The 25,485-nt window shown below is 49.5% G+C and overlaps 1 protein-coding gene across 1 annotated transcript; it reads left to right on the forward strand.

The window, feature by feature from the left end:
- Positions 1–146: 146 nt before the first annotated feature.
- Positions 147–21,020, forward strand: LOC123027214 (heat shock factor protein 3-like). The gene is made up of 14 exons (XM_044437753.1): positions 147–293; positions 2,906–3,014; positions 3,846–3,973; positions 6,762–6,886; positions 8,220–8,295; positions 9,067–9,128; positions 10,044–10,125; positions 10,398–10,549; positions 10,895–11,128; positions 11,945–12,050; positions 13,238–13,303; positions 15,532–15,594; positions 16,940–17,006; positions 18,964–21,020. Exons 1-14 carry the CDS (start codon positions 147–149, stop codon positions 19,293–19,295), a joined length of 1,749 nt encoding a protein of 582 aa, XP_044293688.1. The 3' UTR covers positions 19,296–21,020.
- The last annotated feature ends 4,465 nt before the right edge of the window (positions 21,021–25,485 follow it).

The raw sequence follows: 25,485 nt of genomic DNA on the forward strand, positions 1-25,485 counted from the left end.
AGGGCGCACGCCCCTCGGAGGGGCGGGGCCTGGGCGGCGCAGGCAGCCAATGGGCGGCCGCGCCAAGGCGCCGGGCCCGCCTCCACGCAGCGCGGACGTCGTGCGCGGCGCGTCCCGGCGGAGCTGCGTACGCGCGGCGGGTCGGCATGAGCAAGGCGGGCGCGACGGAGGCCGCGGCCACGGCGGCTGCGGAGCCCGGGCGCCCTGGCGCTGCGCCGGTGCCCGGGTTCCTGGCCAAGCTGTGGGCCCTCGTGGAGGATTCTGGGAGCGACGACGTGATCGCGTGGGGCCGGGTGAGCGCGCATGCGCGGCCGCGGGGGCCGCGTGCCTCTCGGGGGGCGCCCTTCCCTTCCCTTCCCTCCCGCGGGCGGCTGCCTTGTCCCGCGTCGGGCCCGGGGCGCGCTGCTCCTGCCGCGGGCCGCCCGGCGGAAGCTTCCCCGGGGCGTCCCGGGTCGAGCCCAGGCCTCTGCCCTCCCCCGCAGTTAAGCCGCCGCGCTTCCGACTCTCGCTGTGCCGGCACAGTCCTGTGCGAGTCCGTCCGGAAGCCACGCTCAGTGTGCAAAGCGTTGTGCAGCGGCTCCTCTTTGTTTCTTCCCTGTTCACTGAATGTCTGTCCTGCCCGTTAGCCAGGACGGTTCGCCGGGCGCCTGGCAGCCAGCTCACAGCTCCCTTGCAGCACTGTAAGGAGGGGCATCACCTGATGCCCGCATGTGCTTCGGTTGAGGGATCCCTACGTGCATTCAGTCTGTGCCTGAAGCCATGCATGCTCATATTTCGCAAAAGTAGCATGCACCTGGTGCATTGCACCTTGGTCTGTGCATTCGAGCATCTTGGTACTTGATGAAGGAATCTAGCACATTTCCATAACATGGAGCTGGTCTTTTTTTCTGCAGTAGGGAGAAAGCCAAATGCCACTTCGGTGGAATCCATTGGTATGCCAGTGTGTGGAGTTTAGGTATGTCTCTTTAAGAGATATGTATTTTTATGTCTCTCCCCACAAAAAACACAAGCCAGGAAGTAGGGAGCGGTAGGTGTGCAGCTGTAGTAATGTGGTGCTTTAACTTGTTTAGTCTTGAATCAATACTGATCCTGTATTTGGTAGTGGAGGCTTTTTTGGTAAAATGCAACGAATTGCCCACAAAAGTGGCATTATCCCCACTCACAGCCCCTGCTAACAGTCGTGCTGGCTTAATATCTGATGGGTGAGCAATAACATGTCCATCCACCACCATTAAATCTAATGCTGCAAATAAATTCCTTCCAAGACTAGGAATGCCATGCTTCAGTGTAGCAAGAGTTGTCTCATATTTATAAACAATTAGAAGAAATGTGTAAAAAAGTTGCCCTTCTACTCCCAAGGAGTGGATATGCAGTGCAAGTTTCCTTCTTCAGAGACCTGTTTGTCACTACTTGCAAGCAGCTGGTTATCAAATAGCCACATCCAAGAAATAGAAACAGTTGGAGGCTTACCTGGGCTTTGCAAAAAAAAAAAAAAAAAATCTAGGTGGTTGTTCAGCTCTCACAGGCACCTTATTCTGGTGTTGAAATTGTAAAAAGCAAAAATAGCTCCTGCTAGTGCACTCGATTTTCCTTACTGGAAGAGGTTTTATGAAAGTGTATTTTCTTGCTTTTGACTGGATTAGTACCTCTTTGCTGGGCATTGCATGCAGATCTGGACTTGTCATCCTGAGTTAAAACTCATTATGCCTAATCTCATTTGGCTTTTAATCCTTCTTGCATTATGGGAGAGGAGGCGATCTGTGTCTGATGAGTCAGCATGGCCTCAACAAGCCAGTTTTGCTTTCAGTGTGCTCCCTATCTGGGCATAACTTTAAAGCATTCCTTTAATATCTGAACTGGGTGAATAATCGAACCCTTGCTGCATAGGGCTTCTGGTCTTATTTGGGCTGGGCTTCTTCTTCCCTTCAGAAATCTGATCTCAATGCCAGGCTATAATTAGCTATTATAGCATGTTTTGTTTGTTACTTGCATTTGTTTAAACCCTTTTTATTTATTTATTTTAGATTTATTTATTTTATTTAGATTTATTATGATTCTTCATCTGCATACCTGATTTTTGTAAAACATCACTTCTCTCCAACACTCTTATTGTATCTTCTCCCTTAAAAAAGCTTCTGTAAAGAGTTTTTAGTTGTTACTTAAAAAAAACTTTTAAGTGGACCAGATTCAGTGATGTGATTTACTCTGCTGTTTGGTGGTCCTCTGGACCGTGGCCCTTGCTATCCTGATTTGTTGATCCAGCCCGTAAGACTTAAGGAGGAGTTCACCCAAGCAGCACTGCATAGCCTTACAGAATGCTGCAGTTTTACAGAAATATTCCCAGCACTAACGGTCTGGATCTGGTTACCAGATAGCTTTTTGAAGGCTGCCAAATGCTTCATGTGTGTGTTCACTTGGGGATTTCAAGTCTAGCTGTTCTCCAAAAGTCACTTGCCCAGCAGCAAAAAAGATTTTTTTGAACATGCCAGATGTACATGATATATAATCATTTTTTCACATTCCTGAGCATCATAGTTGGTAGGAGTATATTTGAACTAATCCAATTTTGTATAGCTAACTAGTTTCCAGAAAGAGACTAGAAAGCTCACAGCACAAGCTGTCCAGCCTCCTCCTTCCAGAGTAGGCCTGCTAGTCAAAATCTTCCATGGCAAAGTTATTGTGCAACTCCTGGTTGGAGCTGAATGTGGGGTCTGGAATGAGAAGCCGCTTGCCCAGCAGGAGATGGGCCAGAAGTGGCTCTCACACCATGTTCCCAAAGAAGTGAGACCCACTTTACATTCTTCCCCATGACAGTTGGGAAGAACCATCCCTCTTTAACACACTTAGATTCAGAAATGTTTAGTTTCTGTTCCTTACTGTTCTGTTTTCCTCTCTCTTCTTCTAGAATGGTCAGAACTTTTGCATTCTGGATGAGCAAAGATTTGCGAAAGAGCTGCTCCCCAAATACTTCAAACACAACAACTTGTCCAGCTTCATTCGTCAGCTCAACATCTGTGAGTATGAACGCCTCTACAGGGTATTACAGTTTTCTCCCTGAATGCCCATTTAGTTAATAATATGAACACAGAGGGTTCCATTTGCTAAAAAAACAAAATAGGGATCATCCATTATCCCATAATTTTGGTCCTGGGCAGAATTTGCATGGAGATGTAAAGGTCACCTAAACAGACTTCTTCCAGCAGAGAATTGAAAGCAGTCGTGTTGAGGCACTGCTCCTGGTGTGGACGTTAATCCTCTGCTTGCTTTGGCTACAATATTTGCAGATGTTTGTAAAGCTTAAACAAAACGTAAGCGAGTGTTTCTCCTGCTTATAAACTCCAGCCAAAGGCATGTGTACCAAGGGAAGGAAACTGAGGACATTTCAAGCTCATTGGGCTAAACTGGGTTTGATCCTGAGGCTGAAGAAGGCACTCTAGCCCATGTCTGTTGGCATCCCTCACCATTGGCCATGTCGGCTGGGGCTTATGGGAACTGGGTCCAGTAACAATGGAGAGCCAGTGTGGTGTCGTGGTTCAGAGCGTGGGACTGGGACTTGGACGATCCGGGTTCGAGTCCCCGCTCAGCCATGGAGCCAACTGGGTGACTCTGGGCCAGTCACAGACTCTCAGCCCAACCTACCTCACAGGGTTGTTGTGGGGATAAGATGGAGGAGGAGAATGGTGTAAGCTGCCTTGAGCCCTTTGTAGGAAAAAGGCAGGATATAAATCAAAAAATAAAATGTCTGAGGTTGTCTACTCCTGGAGCATACATAGAGGCACAGTTAAGAGAAAAGGGCTAAGATCTGGGAGAGTCCAGGACTCTGATCTTCCTCAATGTGTCCACAGACGGCTTCAGGAAGGTGATTGCCCTGGAGAATGGCATGATGACCTCCGACAAGAACTCTGCCATTGAGTTTCAGCACCCGTTTTTCAAGCGAGGGAAAGCCAACTTGTTGGGAAACATAAAACGGAAGGTATTGTTTCCATTTTGCAGTGCACTGAAAATCTCTGGCGTTAAAGGTGGCCGCTGTGACTTGCATGCACACGCACAAGGAGCAGATAGGATGGCACCGCTTTGCCAGTGAGGTGCCAGGAGCAGTGCTTAAATCCCCAGTGTATTATGCTCTTTCCTTTTTGCAAGTGCTTTGGATGTAAGCTTGATCCATCATTGGCTCCTGCAGCCCTCCACAGTATTCATTTTCAGCATTCAGAGTTTAGCCATTTTTATTGCAAAGAACACTTAATTATATTGGTGACCCTGATTGCATTTCTGAACTCAGAGAGTTGAAGTAAAAGAAAAATCTTCCACTTGTTCTTAGCTGAGCACATTCAGTCCAGCACGTTTCACTATTAGGTATGTTGGTATTTATGTTTTAGCTCTTTACAAAAGTGTTTGCCCATCAGGAGCATCAGAATTCTCCATCTCGTTTCCCAGGCAGTTGTTTTAGGTCTTTGAAGTTCTTCACCAAAGGTGTTTCCTTGATTGATTGCAGAGGCTTTGTTAAGAGTGCCTTTTAGATCAGCAAACCATTCTTTCAACCTCTGCTTTCAATCCTCTTCCCCATCTTTCAAAATGTTACCCTTGTATGAAAAGTACTGGTTTTGGCATGAGTTCTGAATAGCTTACCCCATTTTCTTGATCCCCCCTTTTTAGAGAGTCCCTCTCGCTTCAGTTCATAGCGCATTCGGACCTCTAGCTGTTTGAGCCAATAAAGCCAAGTATATAGATGTGGCAGAATGCACTCAGTTCGTCAGGAATATCTTAACATGTGCTGCTATCTTATCATAAGCAAAATAAGTAAAATCTTGGCTGCTGGCGTGAACGCAGCTTCTCCTTTCTCTTTTACTTTTTGTACCACCCTTGAATGCCTTTGTGGATCACTGCCTCGCCGTGGTGAAGGGGCTTGCGTAGCTCAATGAAGCTAAGAGCCGTGCCGTGCAGGGCCACCCAAGACGGACAGGTCACAGCAGAGAGCGCTGGCAAAAGTGATCCACCGGAGAAGGAAATGGCATTCCTTTCACCTTTACGCTTTTGCGTGCAGCGGGGATTCAAGACCGAGTCGAATGTGGCGGCCACCCGGTACCTCTTGGCACAGTAACTGGTGCAGCAGCTCCCTTTAAAATGTAAAATAGTGGGCTTGGCTTGTGGAGTCGCTGCTTGCAGTGGCAGTAGCACACAAAATGTCTCCTCTTTCTGATTTTTTTGACTGGGCCTCCGTCCTGAGAAGAAAATGTTTTGCGAGTGTTCCATGGAAGCTGTTCATGGCATGGAATTAGTCGGTAAACACATTTGTTACAGTAAAGTTAGGAATGCTTGTAACTGCAAGGAAAATGGCCCTTGGCCCTTTCTGCCGTGTTTATGAGCTGGATGGGGATAGACTTGGCTCATACATTTGCTTGTAAATTGTCTCTAGTTGCATTGCAGGCAGTAGCAGAGAACCTCCGACAGTCTGTAAGGAAACATTTTTCCTTCCTCTGCTGCAGGAGCTCAGTGCCTGGGGAGGGGAGCCTGTCTCATCTTGATAGCCAAATGCAGCCGCCTCAGTAACTAGATCTAAGTTGGCAGAATTGCTTCAAATCAGGCTTGCTGTGGCTGAATAGATTTGCATCTTTTGGAGCACGTCTGTATTTCCTTTGTCCATCTGGTGAGGTGTTCTCACTAAGGCGTCCTGTCTCTGTCTTGATCTCCACATTGGTGAGGCTGCTGGGTGCTGATGTCAGAATTGGCCCAGTACCATGAAAACTGGGCATGACAAAAGAGTGCTTGGGTCACCCGATCTGCACCTGGCAGCAGAGTGTTGTGGCAAGAAAGCTAATAAGCGCCACAGCCTGATTGTGGAATTAGCCCCATGAACTGGGGCTCAGGTTAGACTCTGCCTTCTCATCCCTTTCCTGTTACAGAGGTGGGGAAATGGTTGGACACGACAAAACGGTTAATGGATCACCGGGAGAAGAGTGTACTTAAAAACCTGGTTTTGATTTTTGAAATCACTCATTTGCGCCTGCCCTGTGTATTAGGAGCCATTGCAGACGTGCTGCAAAGTAAAGGTGCATGGAAGGCTGAGACTGAGAGATCTGGGGCTTCCTAATCCACCTAGTGAGTTTTTGGGGTCAGTTGGTATTTCCATGGGAGACTTACTGGCGCATAAGCTCCTCCTTTGGCCGCTGTGGAACACTGGCTCTTGGAACGTAAGGAATGCTATTCTGAAACATTTCACTAGGGACATCATGACCTGGTTCAGCTCTAACGGGGAAAGCTATTATCGCCTGTTACGCGAAAAGCTTTCTGTGAAAGTTTGGAAGCCTTTGCTTCAATACTTAAACAGAGCACCATTATGAACTTGGGGACTGGTGGTTTGTTTTAACCGGGGACTGGGAATCTTTGGGATTGGGAAAAGGCCACGTTCCCTTGGATATATAATCTCTTGGACTGTGTGTTGAATGGAGTGGGGCTATGGGGCTTCCCACACTCTTTCAGAGCTATCTCTATCCTGCATCCTTTCCAGAATAAGTGCGTAGCTGTAACAACATTTTTCCACTATGATATTTCAGTACCATTTCTCTGCAACTTCTGGAGCTGCAGGTTAGTATAGGCTCCTAGCTTTGGGGTCTCCTCTGTGATAGATAAGAGTGTATTTGGCTGCTTCCCACAGTCCTTACTCCTAATTAATGAATTATTTAATGGTGTTTATTTCATCCATCCATCCATATTGTTCTCATCCTTGTCTTTGCTAAATCTTTTGCAATCCAATACTGTCCCAGGTCTCTGCAGTGAGAGCCGAAGATCTGAAGCTCTGCCCAGAGAGCTTGCACAAAGTGCTCTCCGAAGTCCAGGAAATGAGAGAACAGCAAAACAACATGGACATCAAGCTGGCGAGTATGAAAAGGTGCCAGTGTTTCTCTTGCGAGTCTGCAGCGTCGCTCGGGGACAGCCAGGCCACTAATGAGGCATCTCACGGCCCGTGTGTGCTGCACTGGGGTCGTTGCAGGGAGTTGTGTCACAATGGTCTAGAACCGCGAATGTAACATTGAGCACAAAATTGCAGAACCGTGGTAACTTGCGCACTTGTTCAGGTTTGCTTCATCTATGCAGCTTGATCCATGCAGATCTATACTGATCTATCAACAGTATCCATATTGTTATGCTCACAGCTCAATTACTTCTCATTTCAGTGTTTCCATTTAGGCCAGGATGGGCAAATTGTGGACCTCCAGAAGTTCTGGCCTACAAATGCCACGAGCCCTGCTCGGAATAGCCAGTGGCGAGGGTGATGGATGTCCCAAGCCTAGCATCTGGAGGGCTACAAATGCCCCGTCTCTGATTCAGAGTCTCTGAAGTAACCCATGCTCTAGTTCCCTGAGAGAGCTGAAAGTCAGGCAGGAAGTTGTCTGATATGGAAACGCTAACATTGCAAACACCATTTATAACCAGCCACGGTGAGCCCAAACCCAGCGTGGGTTCCACAAGATGGTGTTGCTCTGGAGCATGTTATCCTGAGAACCCACGGCTTGTGCTAGGGGCAGTTGAGCCCCTGATGGGTTGTGGTGACTGACCCCATCATGCGTCCAAGGAGGAAGTGGGCAAGTTGCTCAGTAAGAGCAACAGAAAACCCGAATTGTTTTCGCTGAGTTCTCCCAGATCACCGCCAGGGAGAGCCGCTCCCGCATTGTCTGAGTAGCACCTTGGAGCGACCGGCAGGGGATGGGTCTCCCAGCTCTACTAGCAGCAGTTCTTTGGTTGCTGCCATAGCTTTCCTTCTCTGCACCAAAACGCCTCTTTAAATGTGACAGATGGCACATTGGAGGGTTGTTGCTAGTTTGCACTTTAAAAGGAGAGGCGCTCCCAAATAGGCATCCTGGAGGAAGAGAGCCTAACTGAGCAGAATTGGAGTATCTCTGGAAATTCCCATGTACCAGCTCAGCTGGGCCAGCACAAGGAACATGGATCAGGCAGCAAACGGGGGCCCTCCACGGAACACGTGCTGGAGAGGAAGCTGTGGATGGTCCTTTTGCCTTTGGTTATCCCTCTACAGAGCAGGCGTGTGGCCTTCACTCTTCATTTTATTTAGGCGTATGTTTCCATGTGCCTCCATGAAGTGAACCTGGTGCATGTGGTGTTTAGTACTGGCGGGATGTTATAAAAACTAGGAAATCCGTGTAGGGTAGGCCAAACAAGTTCCCCTTTACTTTACTCACTGCTCTTGGTGGCTTTTCTTTCAGGGAAAACAAGGCTCTCTGGAAGGAAGTGGCGTACCTGCGGCAGAAGCACAGTCAGCAGCAGCGGCTGCTGTCCAAGGTGCCAGTCTTTCTGATGCTCTGTGGTGTTTCGGGGCAGACCAGTAAGCCCATGCAGTGGGGGTCCTTCTTGCCCCCTGGGACTTTCCAGCTGTTGATGGCTTGGATCCTCAGATAGGTTGACTTAAGGGAATTCAGAGAAGCAAATTCCCACCCTTTTCTCCTCACCTCCCCATAGCCACTCCCCAAAAGCCCAACCAGAGGGTGGGTGAGATCCTGCTGAGCAATGTGGGAAAGTTACGGGGGCGGGGGGTTGTGGGACCTGCCTTCATGAAGTTCCATAAGTTGTTGGCATCCAACCAAAACAATATTCTATTTCTGAACTCAGGTAAAAGCACTCACCATTTTGTAACCCAAAGCAACAAGAGTTGGCAGATTTGGGGAACCTGGAGGTTTGCAGAAGTACAAAAGGCTAAAGAGGAGTGGGGGGAATCTCCCCAAGACCTCGGGACTGGCTGGGCCAAATGTTGGTTAACAAACAGAAAAAACAAAACACAACCCCTTCCCAGTGGGAGCGGCTGAAACGTTGGAGGGAGGAAAAAAGACCTAAAGAGTGCAGGATTGGTCTCTAACTGTCTGGAGGGGTCATTTCCTGAGCGTCTTATTTTTCAAATGTCCCCAGGAATTGGCTGCCCATAGAAAACAGTGAAGTTGAAGACTTGTTTCTTTGGAATTGGGCACCAGTCTGTCTGCAGTCTTTAGGTGCTGATGGCCGAGAGAACATGTAGCTCCTAATGCGCTCTTGCGGTCTCTCTCTCTCTCTCTTGTTTAGATTCTTGAATTTATACTGGGCTTGATGAGAGGAAAGTGCATTCTAGAACTCAAAAGGAAAAGGTACATTGATTGCTGCTTTGTACTCTTGGCACCTACAGGAACCCATAAAAGGCATTCTCATCTTTGGTTTGCTCCCAGATGGAATGTTCTTTTTGAAACATGTGGTCTCCCCTTCTGTTAAATGTGGCAGAGACAGCACTGAGACACAAAGCATCAGTTACGCTTCTCTGAAAGGTTGCACCTCCTGATTCTGTTTATGTGTTACCGCAAAACACGTGGTTTTGGCACATTTTCCTATGCAGGTATTTTCCACATAAGGAAACAGTCATTTCTTCCATGGGTGGAGGGGAGGGGCTCACATTGCCAGAAGGTGAGCCAACCTGAGCTTCTGAAGGGCTGCTTCAGGGCTTTTGGGAAATAGCCAATGCTAGCCCAATTTTTGCCTCTCCCTCCCTGCTGGAATGTGCTCCCTGTGTATTACATGACATAGAGGGAGAATGGTCTTCAGTTTAAATGCATGGTAAAATTAAAGTCTGCGCTGGGCAAAGTCGCTCTCCAAATGAACCTCTTTCCAGTCAGGGTGTTTGCATACTGGGCCCAGTCTCACTCGCTGGGTCCCTCTTGCTCCCCTTGTGAAGTCCCCTGTAGCCTTGTTCAGCTGCTATTAAAACCATGGGCTTGCCTTATGAACTTACCTCCCTGTGCTGTAAAATTGAGGCGAGAAATCAGCAACTGCTGATAGACTAGCGCATCTGTACGACTGGCCTCTGCTACTTCATTTCCTCCAGAAGTGAGCCAAGGATTTCCAAGGAGGAGCGTTTCCTGAGATGTTCTGGTCTTCGCTAGAGCCCATATAGGGGAATGTGATCCCCGTGTTGCATGGAGCTGTCTGTGGATGGGACCTTTGCGCTTTTATTTCTTCCTCCACATGCCATGCCGTAAGAGCCTGGCTCTTGTATGTTCTTCCGCCCATAGACCTTTGGCTGATTCCTCCAGTGCCCCGCCTTCGAAGTACAGCCGTCCATTTGTCCGCATTCCTGTGCAGGATTGTGAAGCGGTAAGGTTCCTTTTGGTTTACCTTTGGGCACGACACCCCTGCTAATCTCATACCAGGGAACATCTTATTCAGGCACGCAGACTTTCCCCCATGGAGATTAACTGCATCTGACTCGTACTTATTCGTTAGGACATTGTGTCCTACCTAATCGGTACTCCCATGAATTTCCTGCTGACCCTAGTAGTTACTCCTGCTCTTAGTAAGAAGAATATCATGACAGTCAGAATGTCATAAAGAACAGGCTATCTCACTGGTGCCTTGGGTATCCTTAGGCGGCCATTTCGGAGCACAGTCCAGACTGCGAAGACTCCATTATAATTCGTGACATCACGGATGCTCAGGAAGAGGAGGAGGAAGAGGAGGAGGAAGAGGATGGTGGCACAGAGAAGCTGCTGGCCCTAGTGCACACGAGTAATGGGAATCGGTGAGGATGTGGAAATGAACGTTGTGTTTGTACTCTGCAAATAGCTGTTTCTCGGTAACTGTGGCGCTTGTGTTTCCAGTGTGGGTTGGGAGGTACAGTGGTGGAGGTTTCAGTCTTGCACCCCAAATTTCAGCTAGGCACATCTGTGTGGCCAAGAAGAACTCCGGGGGGCGGGGGGAGACAGGGTGCTGTTTGGGTATAAGGGCAAGCTGTTGGCTCCAGCCTCTCCCCTTCCCTCCCCTCAGCATGGTTTGGGTTTGCGGATGGTTTAGTCTGAGTGCATTGTATGCAAGGGAAACGTCGACGGACACGGCTTCCTAATCGGCTTGTGGCTGTGCTTTGCAGGGAGGCCCAGGCACCTGCAGGAGAAACTGCTGCTCCCTGCGGAGTGCTGTGGACGCCTGACGCGAAGTTGTCGGAAGGCGCCCGCCCCGTCCAGCTCAGGGATGCCTCCTGCACGGCGAACGCTGTGGAGCTGCATCCTGCCCAAGGCGGCGCTGCCGAAGACCCTGCCGCTGTGATAGACTCCATCCTGAGCGAGAACCAGACCGTGGCGCAGAGTGATTCCTTGCTTGAGAGGTGCGTCCGCTTTTGGAGGGGCACTGCCTGGCCAGACCACAACCGGCGCAAGCTGCACCTTCTGCCGCGTCCCCTCGGGCCTGGGAACAAGCTGCTGCTTGGCAGAAATCTCTTCTGGCCAGCCCGCGGCCCTGTGGCCTCGTCCTGCAAGAGAGCCCTGCTTCCCGGACTCAGGCTCACTTGTGCTCACACTCCTCCTCTGTTTTTACTAATAGGGATTTTTCTGCAGCAGCTGTAAATGTGTTGGCCGACTTGTAGATGTCCATAACTGTATCTCTGTTGAAGGGCAGTTGGAGTGGGGTGGCTGGCCACGGAGTTGGGGTCACCTCTAGGCACATGAGCATGCAGGGTTTAGAAACAGCTCACTTCATTGGGCATTCTGGCACATGTGTCCCACGGGCGAGCTCCCTTGGTCCGGCATGGTCTACCTGCCACCTCCCCTGAGGGTCGCCTTGTTCCACCAGCGGGTTGAATTGAAGGGCACGCTTTCCTTGCATTCTTTTCGGCATGCGATTCTGCATTCAGTAATCCTGGGGCAGCGTGAATGCTGAAGAGCATAAGTTGCTTGTTTGGATCATAGAAAAGGCTGCCTGGTCCAGTGTTCTTGGCAAGGATCCCAGCTGCGCTGCCTGGAGTCTCTTAAGTGGGGCACCTGTGACTGCTGGCGTGCCAAGTGGTGCTCTTTTGGTGAGGCTTGGCTCTTCTGTAGACAAGGATGTCCTCCATTGCCCTCATTCTCTGCTCCCGCTGGGCCGCGCTTGCCAGAACCCTTCGCCATTGCTGTTTTGATTCTCCATCTGCCCCTTCCTTTCACAGGGCAGAGATCCAAGACTTCTTGAACTGTATCGATGCGAGCCTGGAGGAGCTCCAAGCAATGCTGTCTGGAAAGAAATTTAATTATGCCGCAGACACGCTTACCGAAGTGAGTTCATCTTTATGTGGTGTGAATCTTAGATGTCTAAAGCTGTGCATCTCATGTGAGCCGAAGTCCTAAAGCTGCTGGCTCACAGCCGCCCAGAGGCGAAAGCTGCCTCTGTGACTCAGAAAAGTACCCTGAAACCCCAGCTAGACCACGGGGGGGGTCAGGTAACTAGTCCTTGCAGGTGTGCCCCCGTCCCGTCCCTCCCACGGGCAGGACTTGGCTTGGCCCGCTCTCTCGTGCCTGGCTTCGGCGTCCAGGTGGGCATGCTTAGAGTCCTGCCCTCAGAGGCCCTGGCTGCACATGCCCTCCGTGCCCCCCGAGTTCATGGGGCCCACGTTGTGCGCACGGGGCCTGTGCAGGACGGGTGCTGTCGGCTTGCAGGGCTTTCCCAGGGAATGGGCACGGGGTGGATGCGTTCGATCGGTTGCACTCTGACCACATTCAGGTTGCCGCTGGGGAGATGCCTTGCTGAATGTCTGCTAGCAGGAACACAAGCCTGGGCATCTCCGTATGAATAAAACACCAGTAAAAGTAAAATCAAAACTCATTCTACCGTGTAATTATATACACAGGGAGGTGTATCCCAGTATTGAAGTTCATCTCTTGAGCCTTGGGTGCTGCTGTGATTGCACCTGGAATATTTATTTGTTACCCTGGCATCCCTCATTGTTTCCTCGTGCAATCAAGCCGAGGTGCATACGAAGCCCCGTTCCCAGGCCGAGAGGCAGCGGCTGGTCTGAAGTCACCCAGTGACCCTGTGGCTGTGTGCGTAGTGGCATCAGAGGCCAGTCCATTTGCCGCTGTGCCGTACTGGCTCTCCCTGATACTATTCATGCGGTCTGTGTCTCTGTAGGACTGTGATTGGATTAAAGGCATCTTAGTCGATTGTACAGTTGCCTGGAATTGAACCATTACAGAAACTTTGGTTTTAAGAGATGGACACATTTTCTTCGTTGTTAGACGGCAGCTCTGGCGCCTTGGCCGATCCTTTCACAGGAGAGGTTTTTCTTCCAGTGAAAGAGGGGAGTGGCGGGAGAAACATCTTCCTGCTGTTGGCAGGCTTTTATGCCCATGAAACAGATGTTGCCTGATTGATTAGGGGCAGTTGTTTTAGAGGATCAAATGCTGTTCACCAACCATAACATACAATTCTCCATGTCTCTCCTGTCCTTGACTGCTGCTTTTAGGCCTTCAGCCCTGAGCTCCCTGCAACAGAGATGAACCTGTCGGATGTCCCTCCCAGCTTGGAAAATGTACGTGTTGAGGGCTTTTTCAGTTCTCAGAAAAGGGGGCAGGAGCAAGTAGCTGGCCAGGGCTGTGGGGGTCTGGCGTTGAATTCCAAGTCTTGATGCTAATTCCTTTGTGATGAAACGGTGCAGTATTGAGTTGCATAGTCATAGCATCATTGCTATAACATAAGAACTGTAGAAAACGAGTGTGCGTGTGGGAGGGAGGGAGGGAGGGAGGGAGGAGTTGGCTCTCTGGGATACTGCAATTCTGCACTGATCGTTCCAGTCATTTCATCCAGTCATTTTGCACGGTTAACTAAATGCGATCCTATTTAACTGTCATAGCTCCCAACCAAGAAACCGAAAGAACTATAATTCACATAAAATTGTTAATGTGCTGCTTCTTGAGTACTTCAGGAAAATAACAGTAATTAAACTGGTTTTGAACTTGTTTCAATGTAGTTTAAATGCTTGATGTCATCTGAACATTTAAAGCCCATTTCTTGGAAGAATTGTAGGCTGCTTTATGGCTTTGATGAGTTGTCAGGGGCTGTGAAAAACAGGAGTGGGGTACTTGTCCCAGTCTAGCCCACAGCAGGTGTCAGTCTGACCCACGCTTGGCTCCTCTTCCCTGGGCTCATCCCCTTCTCTCCTCCCTCCCTCTCAGGGCTGACTGGAGGCCAAGCAAGCTGCCAGAACAGGGCACTGGGGGGACGGATAGGGGGAGAGAGCGGCCTCTTGTTCCTTGTCCTGGAGCTACATGAGCTTCTGTCAAAAGAACAAAACGGTCTGTTTCTTCCCTGGCAGCTTGCTGCATTTCTGTGCTGGATGGGAAACATCAGCAGAGGAACAAGTGTGTGTGTGTGTGTGGGGGGGGGTGGGCAGGACACACAGGCGGACGGACAGATGAAAGGAAGTGTGTCTGCCCGTCATCACCCCACTTGGAGTCTTGTTTAAGATTTACTTACGATCCTTAAGATGTTCTTCTGTCAACATTTTGAAGAATTAAGAATGTGGTATAGTAACATGGGTAACAGAAAGATAAGGTAGGTGGGTGCCGGGGTCCCGGGTGTTGAAATGTGAGGGCTGCTCTCGTAGCCCCCCTTCCGTGTTTCCCCCCTTCCCTGCTATCCTTATTTTTCAAAGGCTTACATGGCTTTTTTCGATGTTTACTCCAGTGACTTACGACGAGTCGGCATGCCAGGTCGATAGTGTGTGTACAGTACAGAGAGAAGATGCCGCTTTACCTTGGCCAGGAGTGCCTTTCCTCAGAGCTTAACTGGTGGGCCAGGGGTGGTGGAGTTGTGTCAGAAGCAGGTTCTTCCGGCCAGTCTTGCATCCCACTGAGTTTTGCACACTTGGTGGCCATTTTGCTCAAGGGCTGCAGCACCAGTTTCTAAAATGCATTCATTGCGGCTTCATTTCTGCCAAATACTCAGCGCACTAATTCCATGCCATCCCTTCACAGCTTAATAAGTTAAGCTGTTCACTTAGTTTTACAGCTGAGCACAGATTTGAGCCCGGATATCGCCTGTTGAGTGCTGCCCGTTACCCTTTGCATCCCATGATTCTTTGTTTGAAGCGTTTTCAGTGCATTTCTTTGCTTTTTCTGTGAACTGTAGAGTGCATCTGATTGAGTGCAAGTGTGGAATACTGTAGTCCCTCTTACTAGAATGTAGATTCTTTTAAGAGCTGTTAAGGAGCGGGAAACCTAGGCCTGCTGTGGAAGTGTGAGGGTGGACGTTTCTTTCTCTGCCCAGGAGATTTTGCCCAAAATCTGGGACTGGTCTGGGACACTCTGTGGCAAGTTCAGGGCCAGCCATGAGAGGGAGCTCCATACCACAATCCATGCATTAAAAACGCTTCAAAATTGGATCATTTTTCCCTGAACTCCTGTTTCTCAAATGTTACTTGATGGGAGTTCAGAGCTCAGAGCTTCTCATTTTTCTCTGGTGCTAGATGTCAGTGTTTAAAAACTCAGGGTAATAAGGGGCTGCAATTATCTTGTGGGGCTCTGAGGAGAGAATGACGACTCCAGAAAGTATTAAGGTCCAGTTATGTGGAAGAGGACATTTGATTTCCAAGCCCAACATCTGTAGCAGCTTCTTAATTAGGAGAGGAAGAGTTTGAGGCAAGCAATTCTGGATTACTATTACAAAAAGGCCTCTTACAAATCTGAATTCTCCTGTTGACCAAGTTTTTAGAAGAAAGATTGTGCATTTCTTTTCTTTTAAAATGAGCTCCTTTTCCAGGATGTTATGGATTCTGCTAGTTGGAGTAAAACTCTGGCAGCTTCTGTCAGCGACGTTGGCGTTGTGAGTGTCGCTCGGAAGAGCTCCCTATAGTCTGACGTGTTGGAGGAACGCAGCATGCGAGTTTCCCAGGGAGAGCCGTAAATGGGGTGGGGGAGGCTCCCAAAATGCAGTGTAGCAAACCGAGTGAGAACTGGGGGCTGCTTGTTTTGAAGACTTGTGCTGTACAGAGTGGGTCAGTCCCATGGCCTTCGGGCAAGCCCATTACTGGGTTGTGGGTTGCAATGGGACAGAGAGGGGGCTCACTTTGCCATAGGGGTTTTTGGGGCAAATGCCTCTTGTCCTAATACCAGAAATGCTGCTAAGCCTTTTAAAAATACCTTCCCAATTGTTGTCGTTTGTGTGGGGTTTTATTGCATTCCTGTCAGCAGTAGAAATCTATTTCTGCCCCTCCTCCAAGGAGCTCAGAGGATGTGTGTTGCTCTCCCTGGTCCCCCTCCTTCATCCCCTCAAGAGTCCTGCAAGGTAGGCCAGGCTGCGAGGCAGTGGCAGAGCTAGCGGAGTGGGGGTCTGAATCCAGGATTCCTCAGTTCTAGCTTGGCTTTTCACGTAGCACAGATACTTACAGCCCTGTGTACTGAGAAGCAATTTCTGTCATTCGTAGCAGACTAGCCTTCAAAGGGAGGGAGGGAGGTCCTGGTTCAGTTTTCCACTAAACCCCAAAATTGGCTGGCCACTTCAGGCCGGTTGCCAAGGTCCTCATGGCAGGCCTTGTTTTGAGGATGAAAGGATGAGCTCCTTGGAGGAAGGACAGTGTTAGAGAAGGAGTCTGTTAAAAGTTTTGTACAGTAACTCCAGGAATGCAACATCGGCAGGGTAGCAAGGAGTGAAGTTAATTTTATACCATTTGATCCAGCCCCCCTTAAGACGATTATTCACAGAAAATACTGGAAATGTAGAGGGAATTATGGACATGGGCCAGGCGTCCTCAGTCCTGGGGCCTTTGCAGCTTCAGCAAGCGCACAGGAGTGCTCTGGGTGAAGTCGCGAAGACGACCTGGCGTGCCGTCCGCTATTGACACCAGAAACAAGATTCAGTGGATGTGCCTCCGTGCCCAAATCAATTCTATTAAAGTAAACATAATTCAGTAGTTCTGTAACACACGATTCACGTGGGATTTGTTAGTTCCTGGCATGGCAAAGTGGCCCATTGCATTAGGAAGGCTTGGGGCGCAATCCAGCCGGGAGAAGTGCAGTCAGGTCCCATGGATTGCAATGAGAACAGCTTTAAGTGTTCTTGTGTTTGTGAATCCACGTGGAGTGAATTAATACCAGTGTTTGTAAAGAAAACAAAGCAAACGATTGAAAAGGAGGTCTTGCAAGTTACCTGTCTGTCCGTTTCTCTCCAGGCAGAGGATCTGCCAGAAAGCTTAGGCTCCGCTGGGATGAACGAGCAGGAAGCATTGGAGAAGAACGGTGAGCAGTTGGGGAAATGGTGAATGACTTTGGAACCCTGATTCATTCTCAGGTACCTGCTGCAACCTGCAAGAGCTAAACGTGCGTGTCAACAGCGCCGCTCTTTTGGGAGAGAGCCTGCCCTTGTCCTTGCACCCGTACTTGTGTCAGCGTGCTGGTTTTTACACACCCCGTGGCTTCGTTGTCAGTAGGCTTGAATGGTCTGTTCACTGGGCATGCTTGCCAAAGCCACAAGTCTCCTGACCTAAAAAAAGGAAAAGTGCTGCCTGTGGTAGCTGTTGCAGTCTTTTCCCAATGTTCTCAGGTGTGCTGGTGTTTGTTCTTTTAAATTGGTCTTGAACGCACCCAAAGGGCTCTTTAAACCTTGCCGAGAATCCTGCTGCTCACCAAAACCGACACGATGGATTGCTCTCTGAAGTCGTGCAGCCCTTTCTCCGTTTGACCCCCGTACCTTTCTGCTGAATTCAGGGCAGGGACAGGCATTGGTTGGTGTTCAGGAATTTCCACTTGAGCACTCGGGCGCCCTTACCAGCGTGCCCAGCAGTCAGGAAGGCGAGGGGGTTGAGCCCAGATCATCTGGAGCTCTGCTTCGTGCTCATCCTGATTTAGGGGAGGGGAGTCAAATTTGGGGGTTCATTTCCTCACATTCTTCCTACCCTTAGCTGGCCTCATGGTCTGTGGAAGCTTGGAAGGCCTCTGCTCAGCATGGGATGCTTGTTTGTTTATTTAATGGATTTGTCTCCTACTGAATGTGCTTAAAAGCATCCACGCTGCCCCTTCTCCTGGGCTTATCTTACTCGGCTGTTACCCAGGCAGCGTAAAGTGCAGGGAGCATCGGGAGACCACGCAGCAGAAGTGCTTACGTAACAAAAGGTGATCCTGTTGTGACTCTACCTGGGGAAATCGGATCTGGCCTCAGTCCACATGCCGAGCTCCTTCCAGGGAGGGCTCCTGCAGTGGTCCAGAACCTACAACGACCGCAGAATGCAGGCCTTTTGTGCCGCAGCCAGAGGACCTCGCAGCAATCTGTAGGTCAGCCCCATTGCTTACCTGTTGGTTTCCGGGCTGATACGGTGCTTCAGAGCTCTTGAAAGCCTCAGGCCAGCTCGCTTTAGGGCTGCTTTCAGCGGTGTGGCCCTGCCCAGGACTGAAGATCCACCTCTGGGTGATGTCCTGTGACTTGCTCCCCACTGGACGGGGAGGGAGCTGGCCCGCGCCAGCATCAGGGCCTTCCTGGCAGTGGCACTGTGGCTGTGGAATGCTGGGAAGTCGCGCAACCCCTGGGTTCTCTTTTCTACACGGGGTTTGGAGCCTTGTTTGGTTAGCCAGGTATTTGGGGCTCAACTTTCCTTGCTGTAGCATAACAATGGCTTTAGTGCTGCTTCCTTTCAGTCTTGAATTAGCTTGTTCCATATGCCGCTTTGATTGCATTTGTGGAAAAGCAAGGTGAAAATACTAACCTAAACCTCCTTTACATTAGGAGAATTCTGGGTTGGCGAGGGAAAGCCCCCTGCATGCAATGCATGGCGCCTTTCTCTGTTCCTACTGCAAATTCTCATGAAGGAAGGATCCTGTCTTTCTGTCCGTCCTTCCGTCCTTCCGTCCTTCCGTCCTTCCGTCCTTCCTTCCTTCCTTCCTTCCTTCCTTCCTTCCTTCCTTCCTTCCTTCCTTCCTTCCTTCCTTCTTTCCTTCTTTCTTTCTTTCTTTCTTTCTTTCTTTCTTTCTTTCTTTCTTTCTTTCTTTCTTTCTTTCTTTCTTTCTTTCTTTCTTTCTTTCTCCTCTTTTCTGTACCCATCCCACGTTATTCAGCTTCTCTGTTAGGTCTGAGGCAACAGGCAGGTTCTGTCTGGCGCCGTTGTGTGTAGCCTTTCGAGTGAATAATCCCTGTCGCTTGCTCATCTTGCAAGTGAGACGCAGCACTGAGCCTTCCTAATAACGGATGGATTTTCCCCTGCAGACATGCAGCTGATCCAGTACAGAGGGAACCCTTTAATTTCCCTCTTCGAAGAGCCGCCTGCCAGCGACGTCACGGGCAAGACGGAAGATGCCAAAGACACACTCCTGGTTTCGTTGGAGAACAGGCCTTCCCCGCCTCTCCCTTTGAGCAGTGAGTTGCCTCAGCAGGTCTTGGACTCAGAAAACCAGGGCGAAGGCTCCCTTCCTTTCGAGCCCCTGGATCAGCCTCTCCTCTCAGAAGACACAAACGGGGACTATAAACTTTTCCCCCTCCTGCTTCTCAGTCCTGTTGCAAATTTCATAGAAGAGGCCTCGGAAATAGACACATCGTAAACCGCATGAAAAGAAAGACCTGCGGGACACAGCTTCCTTGCTGAGAAAGGCTCTGAAGGGAGGGCTGATGTCCTTTCTCTCTCTCTCGGCAGTCCAGTATCCTCCGTGGACAGAGAAAGCTCGCTTTTACCAAAACTTTGCAATTTGACGGAGGCAGCTGCACAGCCAGCTTTGCTGCACTGATTTTTTTTTTTTTAAAGGCAGAAAAGAGCAAATTTTTCTCTGCTTTTAAATTATTTTATACACAGATATTCTATTAATGGGGCGACTGTTTTAACTGCGTGTAAAGTTTGCATAGGAATATATTGGTTTTTAAGCTACCTAGTCTCATGACATCCAGTACTGCAAAACCACATTTATTTTCTTCTGAAATTTTGCTTTAGAAGTGGTTCGCAGTCTGTTGGAATTTGTTTGTTTGTTTTTTATATCAAATGCATTTTCCTTCCTTTTCTTGCTACAGGCATCACTGCTACGGTTTTGTCCTTGGTTACATTATACTTTATGGATTTTATTTATGTATATGTATGTTATCTTAGATTTGCCTCTAGATATCAATATAAGCAATTTCTGTTTCCTATGGAAAACAATATATTTTTAACTCGCCTACTTAAAGTGAAATTGCCGTGGGTTCACAATGTTGGTTATTAGATACGTTGCAAACAAAGCTGGTTTCCATGCATGCCAGACTTCTCCGCCCTTGTATGCTTTCCACAAATCACGGATCCTTTACATTGGCAGTGAGACCCAAGAGAAGCAAAACCAAATGTTGCCTTGGCATTTCAATTTGCCCTTCTTACGAGTCTTGGACCAAAGGCTTAAGGAGTCCGCTGACGTGTCTCTGCTCAGTATCTCCTGGACGTGCACTTCTGAAGGCCATTATGTAGTGCTTGGTCGCTCTCTGACTTCATATTCAGAGGGCTGCAAATCAGGGCTGTAACCCATTTGGCACGTTGCCCTCTTAATTGGATGCCTTCCTCATAGAGTTCGGTCACCTTCCCCAAACTCTGCATGGCAGGCAAAGCCCGGTGCTGCTGTTGGCAGGACCAGACCCTCTCTGCTGTGTGCCAGAGGGGAGCTCAACCCACAGTCTTTCAAGTGCGCACCAGGAACATGTTGATGAGGAACAGCAGGGGGGAAACCGACCTACTGATGCCCTGCACCGCGCACAGCAATTCTGAGGTCTTGCAATACGGCCTTCCGAATAAAAAGGGGGGGTTGTTGTCGGTACTTTACTTCAGGTGCCAGAAAACCGGCTTTCTGGCCTTGAGTCAGCTTAGCTCAGATTTGTTGTAGGCCCATTGAAAAGCTGAGGTGCTGCAAAACAAGCTGCGGTCGTGGTTTTAGTCCAGGACTTCGTGTTTGATCATAGTTCTCTCTCCAGCTTGCAGAGACCACTTCTGCTCTTTTACTATTCCCTTTTCTCCCTTGGGGGGGGGGGGGAGTCATATAAAATCCTGCTGGTACTTCTCTTTGTGGACATTTGCATGTCAACTCCTGCTGAACTACAGCACTCATCCTAGATTCGGATTTCTTCCATTCGTGTATGTTTTGTTTAGTCGAATTAATTCCAACTTAAGCATTTCATGTCGACAGGCAAAAATATCCCGCCACTGTTTTTTTTTTCTTTGTAAAGTGTCAAATTCTGCAACCACTTGTCATGGACATAATCCAGATGCGAACAGGAGGAACTTGCCCAAGCAATTAAATTCCAGGCTTATCTGTCCAGCAGATCTCCGTGTGTGTCTGTCTCTAGGCCAAAGCAAATGAGCTGATGTGGAGCTGCGAGGCCTCCGGCTTCAGCCTCCAAAGGCTTGCTGGGGTGCGGCACCACTGTGGGAAAGCGTCCAGAGCGGGTGGCGAGGAGGGCGAAGGCACCCGAGGACTCTGGGCGGTGGTGCTTCTCTTGGGTTGGAGCTTGGGGAGCTGGCCTTCGCGAACTGGCGGCGGAGCTCCAGGCAGCCTCTGCAGTGACCGGAGCCGTTGCACGCCTTGCTTGGCCCTGGCCTGGGCACAGCTAGGCGGCTCGAGGGGGTGTGGGCACATGAGCTGGGCAGAGCCGTGGTCCATCGAACCGAGACTGCCTGCTTTGACCGGCAGCAGCTCTTCACGGCCTCCGGCAGAGAGCGAGTGCAGGCTTCCTCCCTCAGACCCAGTTATGCTGGGGCGGGCAGTGCAGTTTTCCCGGGTCGCTTCAAGCCCTCCTCCGCACTGTTGCGTGCGCTGCAGTGGGGAGCGATCCGGTGGTGCAGTCGCGGCGGGGAAGGTTTTTAATGGGAGCGGCTTCCCCATTGAAGCAACGGTGCTGCTGCAGAATTTCAGCGGGAAAAGCAGCAGCGGTGTGTCCTCCCCTGGCATGGGCTGGTGGGGAAGGCTTGGCCCCCGGAATTTCCCTACCCGTGTGGTAATAGAGATGCTGGAATTACAGCCGGGAGTTTCTCTGGGCCAGAGGTGTTCTCTGTCCACCCTGCAAATTAAAGATGTGGTGCCACTTGTCTGGATGGGCCTCTGTCCCGTCCTGTTGCCATGGCCAACTCCTCTGCTGCTGGTCCAAGGGCTCTTGCAATACAGAAACACAGAAGCAGAGCCAAGTCAGAAGGGGGTCTCGGGCCATCTAGTCTGCCTCCTGGCTCCGCTCATGACATGCCTACCACATGCGTGTTTAGCCAATCACGGGCAGCTCCCTGCACTGACCCTTGGCTTGCAAAAAGTAGAGAAATCCATGGAGGGCAGGTTGCAACACAGTTACTACCAGCAGTAACAACTGGTTTGCAGTTGGAAACACCAGACTCTAAGGGGCATGGTAGCTACTTTTAGGGATATGCCATGTTGGCCTAGGCAGTTTGTTCTAGATGATGTCGCCTGCCATATTATTTATTTATTAAAACATTTCTATGCCGCCCCATTCGCCGAAGCCTCGGGGCGGCTCATATCCGGATTTATAGAGGTGCGAGAGTCACAACTGCTTTGTGAAGAGCAGTGACGCTGCAGCAGCAGGAGGGTCACCGTAAAGTGCAAATCGGAGACGTTTGTTCCTTTCCTGGTGCTGGACGGTCTGGAGCCAAAGCAGCAGTATATCCGCTCTTGCAGAAGTAAGCTTTGCGGGGCGCTAGCATTGCCCGGAAGGAAGAGAGTGGGGCATTTCTGTAACTGAGGATGTAACTGAGGATGTTGTGAGCCGCCCCGAGGCTTCAGCAAGGGGCGGCATAGAAATGTTTTAAGAAATAAAAAATAAATAAACTCTGCAAACGGATTAAACGCTGGGTCAGGTGGGTTCAGAGCTGCTTGGAAACTACTCTGTGGAGTAGACCTCTGATGACGTCTCCTCAGACTGGAGGGAGGCTCTGGGGAGCTGCAATCCTTTCTTCCATGCCCGGTGCTCCTCAACATTTTAATGACGTCGGTGAAAGGCTGGGGGCGGGCGGGGTGACAAAAACCACAGAGGAGACTGCAGTGTATGGAATAAAGCACCAGACACTCACTTGGATGGCCACCGCTGTGGAAGGCTTTAAGAGAGGGATCCGCCAAATTCATGGAGGAGGAAGCCATCTCCGTGGCTGCTAGCCTTGCTGGCTTTGGGCCACCTTTTGACCAGAGGTGGCCTGCCTGCTCACACCAGCTGCTGAGGGGCTTGGGCAGGAGGAGGTCTTGCACCCATCCTGTTGGAGGGATCCTGGGGCAGCTGCTTTGCCACCCTCTGAACACAGTACTGGATGGGATGGACCCTAATCCAGCATGGCTCTTGCGTTGTTCGTAGGACAGCCTCACTGGAATGGAAAATGAAGGTAGAGCTAACAAATGGAAATGCAAGGAAAGCAAATGCAAAATCCTGCATTTAGGGAAATGTGAAATATGCAAATCCGCAGCGCTAGGATGTGACAACGCTCAGAATGGGCTGTTAGTCACAAGCTGAACACACTTCAATAGCATGACACAACTGCAAACTTGCATTTTGCTGGGGCAACTCTCTTTATTCCTGGATTGTGTAAGCCAGTCTTTTGTTTTGGAGTTCTTTTTGCTTGTGTCTTTTTTGGTGCCAGGGTCAAGAGCGAGTTGAAAAAGGGAGAAACGGCAATGCAGTTAATCGTTTCTTTAGTTTGTCAGGTTGAAGAAGCACTGAACATTCTTATTCCATCCAAGCATGAAAACATGCTTCCTATTTTTCTAACGACAACCTACATTTTGGAGCTTTCTGTACTGTGCTAAATACATTGAACAGCTGACGGTTGCAATTTGGTTAAAGCTGTGTCAGGAAGAGGGCTTGGCAGACGGGGCGGCGGAGAACCGTTCCTCTTGGAATGCCCTCGGCCTTCTGCTGGCAAGGGGGACACTGATGGTGTCAGTTTTGCGTGAAGCGGCTCAAAACAGGCAAACTTTTGCTGTGTCTGGCAGGGTTGGCTTTCCTCAGCTGGAATGAAGGTGTGTGGAGGGACAGTTCTCCTCCTCCTCCTCCTCCCAGCAGGTGCCGTGTTGAGCCTGGAGCCAGCATCAAGGCGGACGGGACAATGGCTGGTGGATCCCTCAATCCCTTCTAAGCCGCTCCTCCCATTGGTCTTCTGCAAATCTGGACTGGTCCTAAAGGCACAGCTGCATACCTGCTTCATTCTGCTTGATGACTTACAGTAACTGACGGAAGGGTCACCTGAATGGGCCCCCTTTAAGATTATGTGTGGGGAGAGGCTTGGATTGTGTTTTGGCTCTCGGGGGAGAACCAAAATATTAACAGCTTAGTAGGGTGCAGGGCCAGGTAAGGAGAATGGCACAGAGGGGAAAGGGTTAAAGCCCCTTTCCCGGGATGCTGCTTCATTCCAGTTGGTTCCACCGCCGTGATGCTCTAAGAGTCAGGAAGTTCTCCATGATATTTAGCTGCATCCCGGTTTCCTGTAATCTGAGCGCGTTATTCTGTGTCCTGCACTCTGGGATGACCAAAAGGATGGTCCTGACCTTCCTCTTCATGGCAAGTACTTGTCCAACGCCATCCTATCTCCCCTCAGTCTTGTCTTCTTGAGGTTAAACATGGCCAGTCCTTCCATCTCTCCTCACAGGGCTTTGATTCCAGGCATTGGATCGCCCTGGGTGCCCTCCTCTGAACCCTTTCCAGGCTGGTCTGCATATTTCTTAAACTGTGGTGCCCAGAACTGGACAAGGACTCCAGATGAGGCCTCACCAGGCCAGAGTAAAGTGGAACTAGCCCTTCACATGATTTGGAAGTGATACTTCTATGAATGCAGTCCAAAATAGCACCTGCCGTTTCTGCAGCCACATCACACTTGACTGGCACATGTGATCTGCAACAGTTCCAAAATCCTCCCAAAAACAGGATTGTTTTGTTCTTTAAATTTTTATTTAAATACATAGAAAAATATAGAATGGAAAACACTAGTATAAACAGAACAGAGCAAAGTGGACAAAATAGTGAAAATAGACAAAATTGCCAAGGGAATTTTAAACGGATACAGCCTCTATTACAAATCTGCCCAGCTGACTCTTTTCTGATTTTCCCATGCTCTATGAGAGTTTATAGAAAATAAATGATTATTCTATACATCAAAGAATATAGAATCAAAGAATATAGAAAAGATACTGCTTTTCTTTTTCTTTTCCAAACACCCCCAAACTTCCATTATTCATGCTAAGCACAATAAAATTTCCATTTGTCATTAGCTTCTTCTGGCGGTCTTCTGTTTACAACTGCAGTATTGTTGAGCCAAGTATTCCTCATCTCGTCATGAGGCATTTGGTTTCTTTTTCCTGGATCCAGAGCTCCGCATTGGTCCCATCTGATTTTCATTCTGTTGTTTTCAGCCGAGCGTGGCAACCCATCAAGATCACCTTGAACCTTGTTTCTCTCTTCCGGACAAGAGAGGTTACATGCTTTTCTCCCAGTGTGGCGGCTCTTGTAGGACCCACATTTGACTGATAACCACTTCGGTTAATGTATTTGAGAGGCATGTAATAAAACACCCAGATTAATGTGCTAAAAATAAAGAGAATGAAAAGTGCATACTTGGGGGGAATAGGTGACTGCGATGTGGAACTACTGAAGCTGGCTTGGGCATCAGCTGCAGTTTAAAAATGCGTTTCCTTAGAAGGCACTTTTATGGAACAAGGATGCCCTCAGCTTCCCCTTTTGAGGCGGCTCTGTCGCAACCTCGCTGCGAAGGCGGGTGTGGGCTTCCCTTTCACCAATTAC

The sequence above is a fragment of the Varanus komodoensis genome, unplaced genomic scaffold (assembly GCF_004798865.1).
Source record: "Varanus komodoensis strain SLA01 unplaced genomic scaffold, ASM479886v1 scaffold31, whole genome shotgun sequence".
NCBI lineage: Eukaryota > Metazoa > Chordata > Lepidosauria > Squamata > Varanidae > Varanus > Varanus komodoensis.

Coding starts and splice junctions, on each gene's coding strand:
- LOC123027214 (XM_044437753.1), top strand. CDS start 147: ATGAGCAAGGCGGGCGCGACGGAGGCCGCGGCCACGGCGGCTGCGGAG. Junction 3,015..3,845: donor CATTCGTCAGCTCAACATCT/GTGAGTATGAAC, acceptor ATGTGTCCACAG/ACGGCTTCAGGAAGGTGATT. Junction 15,595..16,939: donor CTGTCAGCGACGTTGGCGTT/GTGAGTGTCGCT, acceptor GTTTCTCTCCAG/GCAGAGGATCTGCCAGAAAG.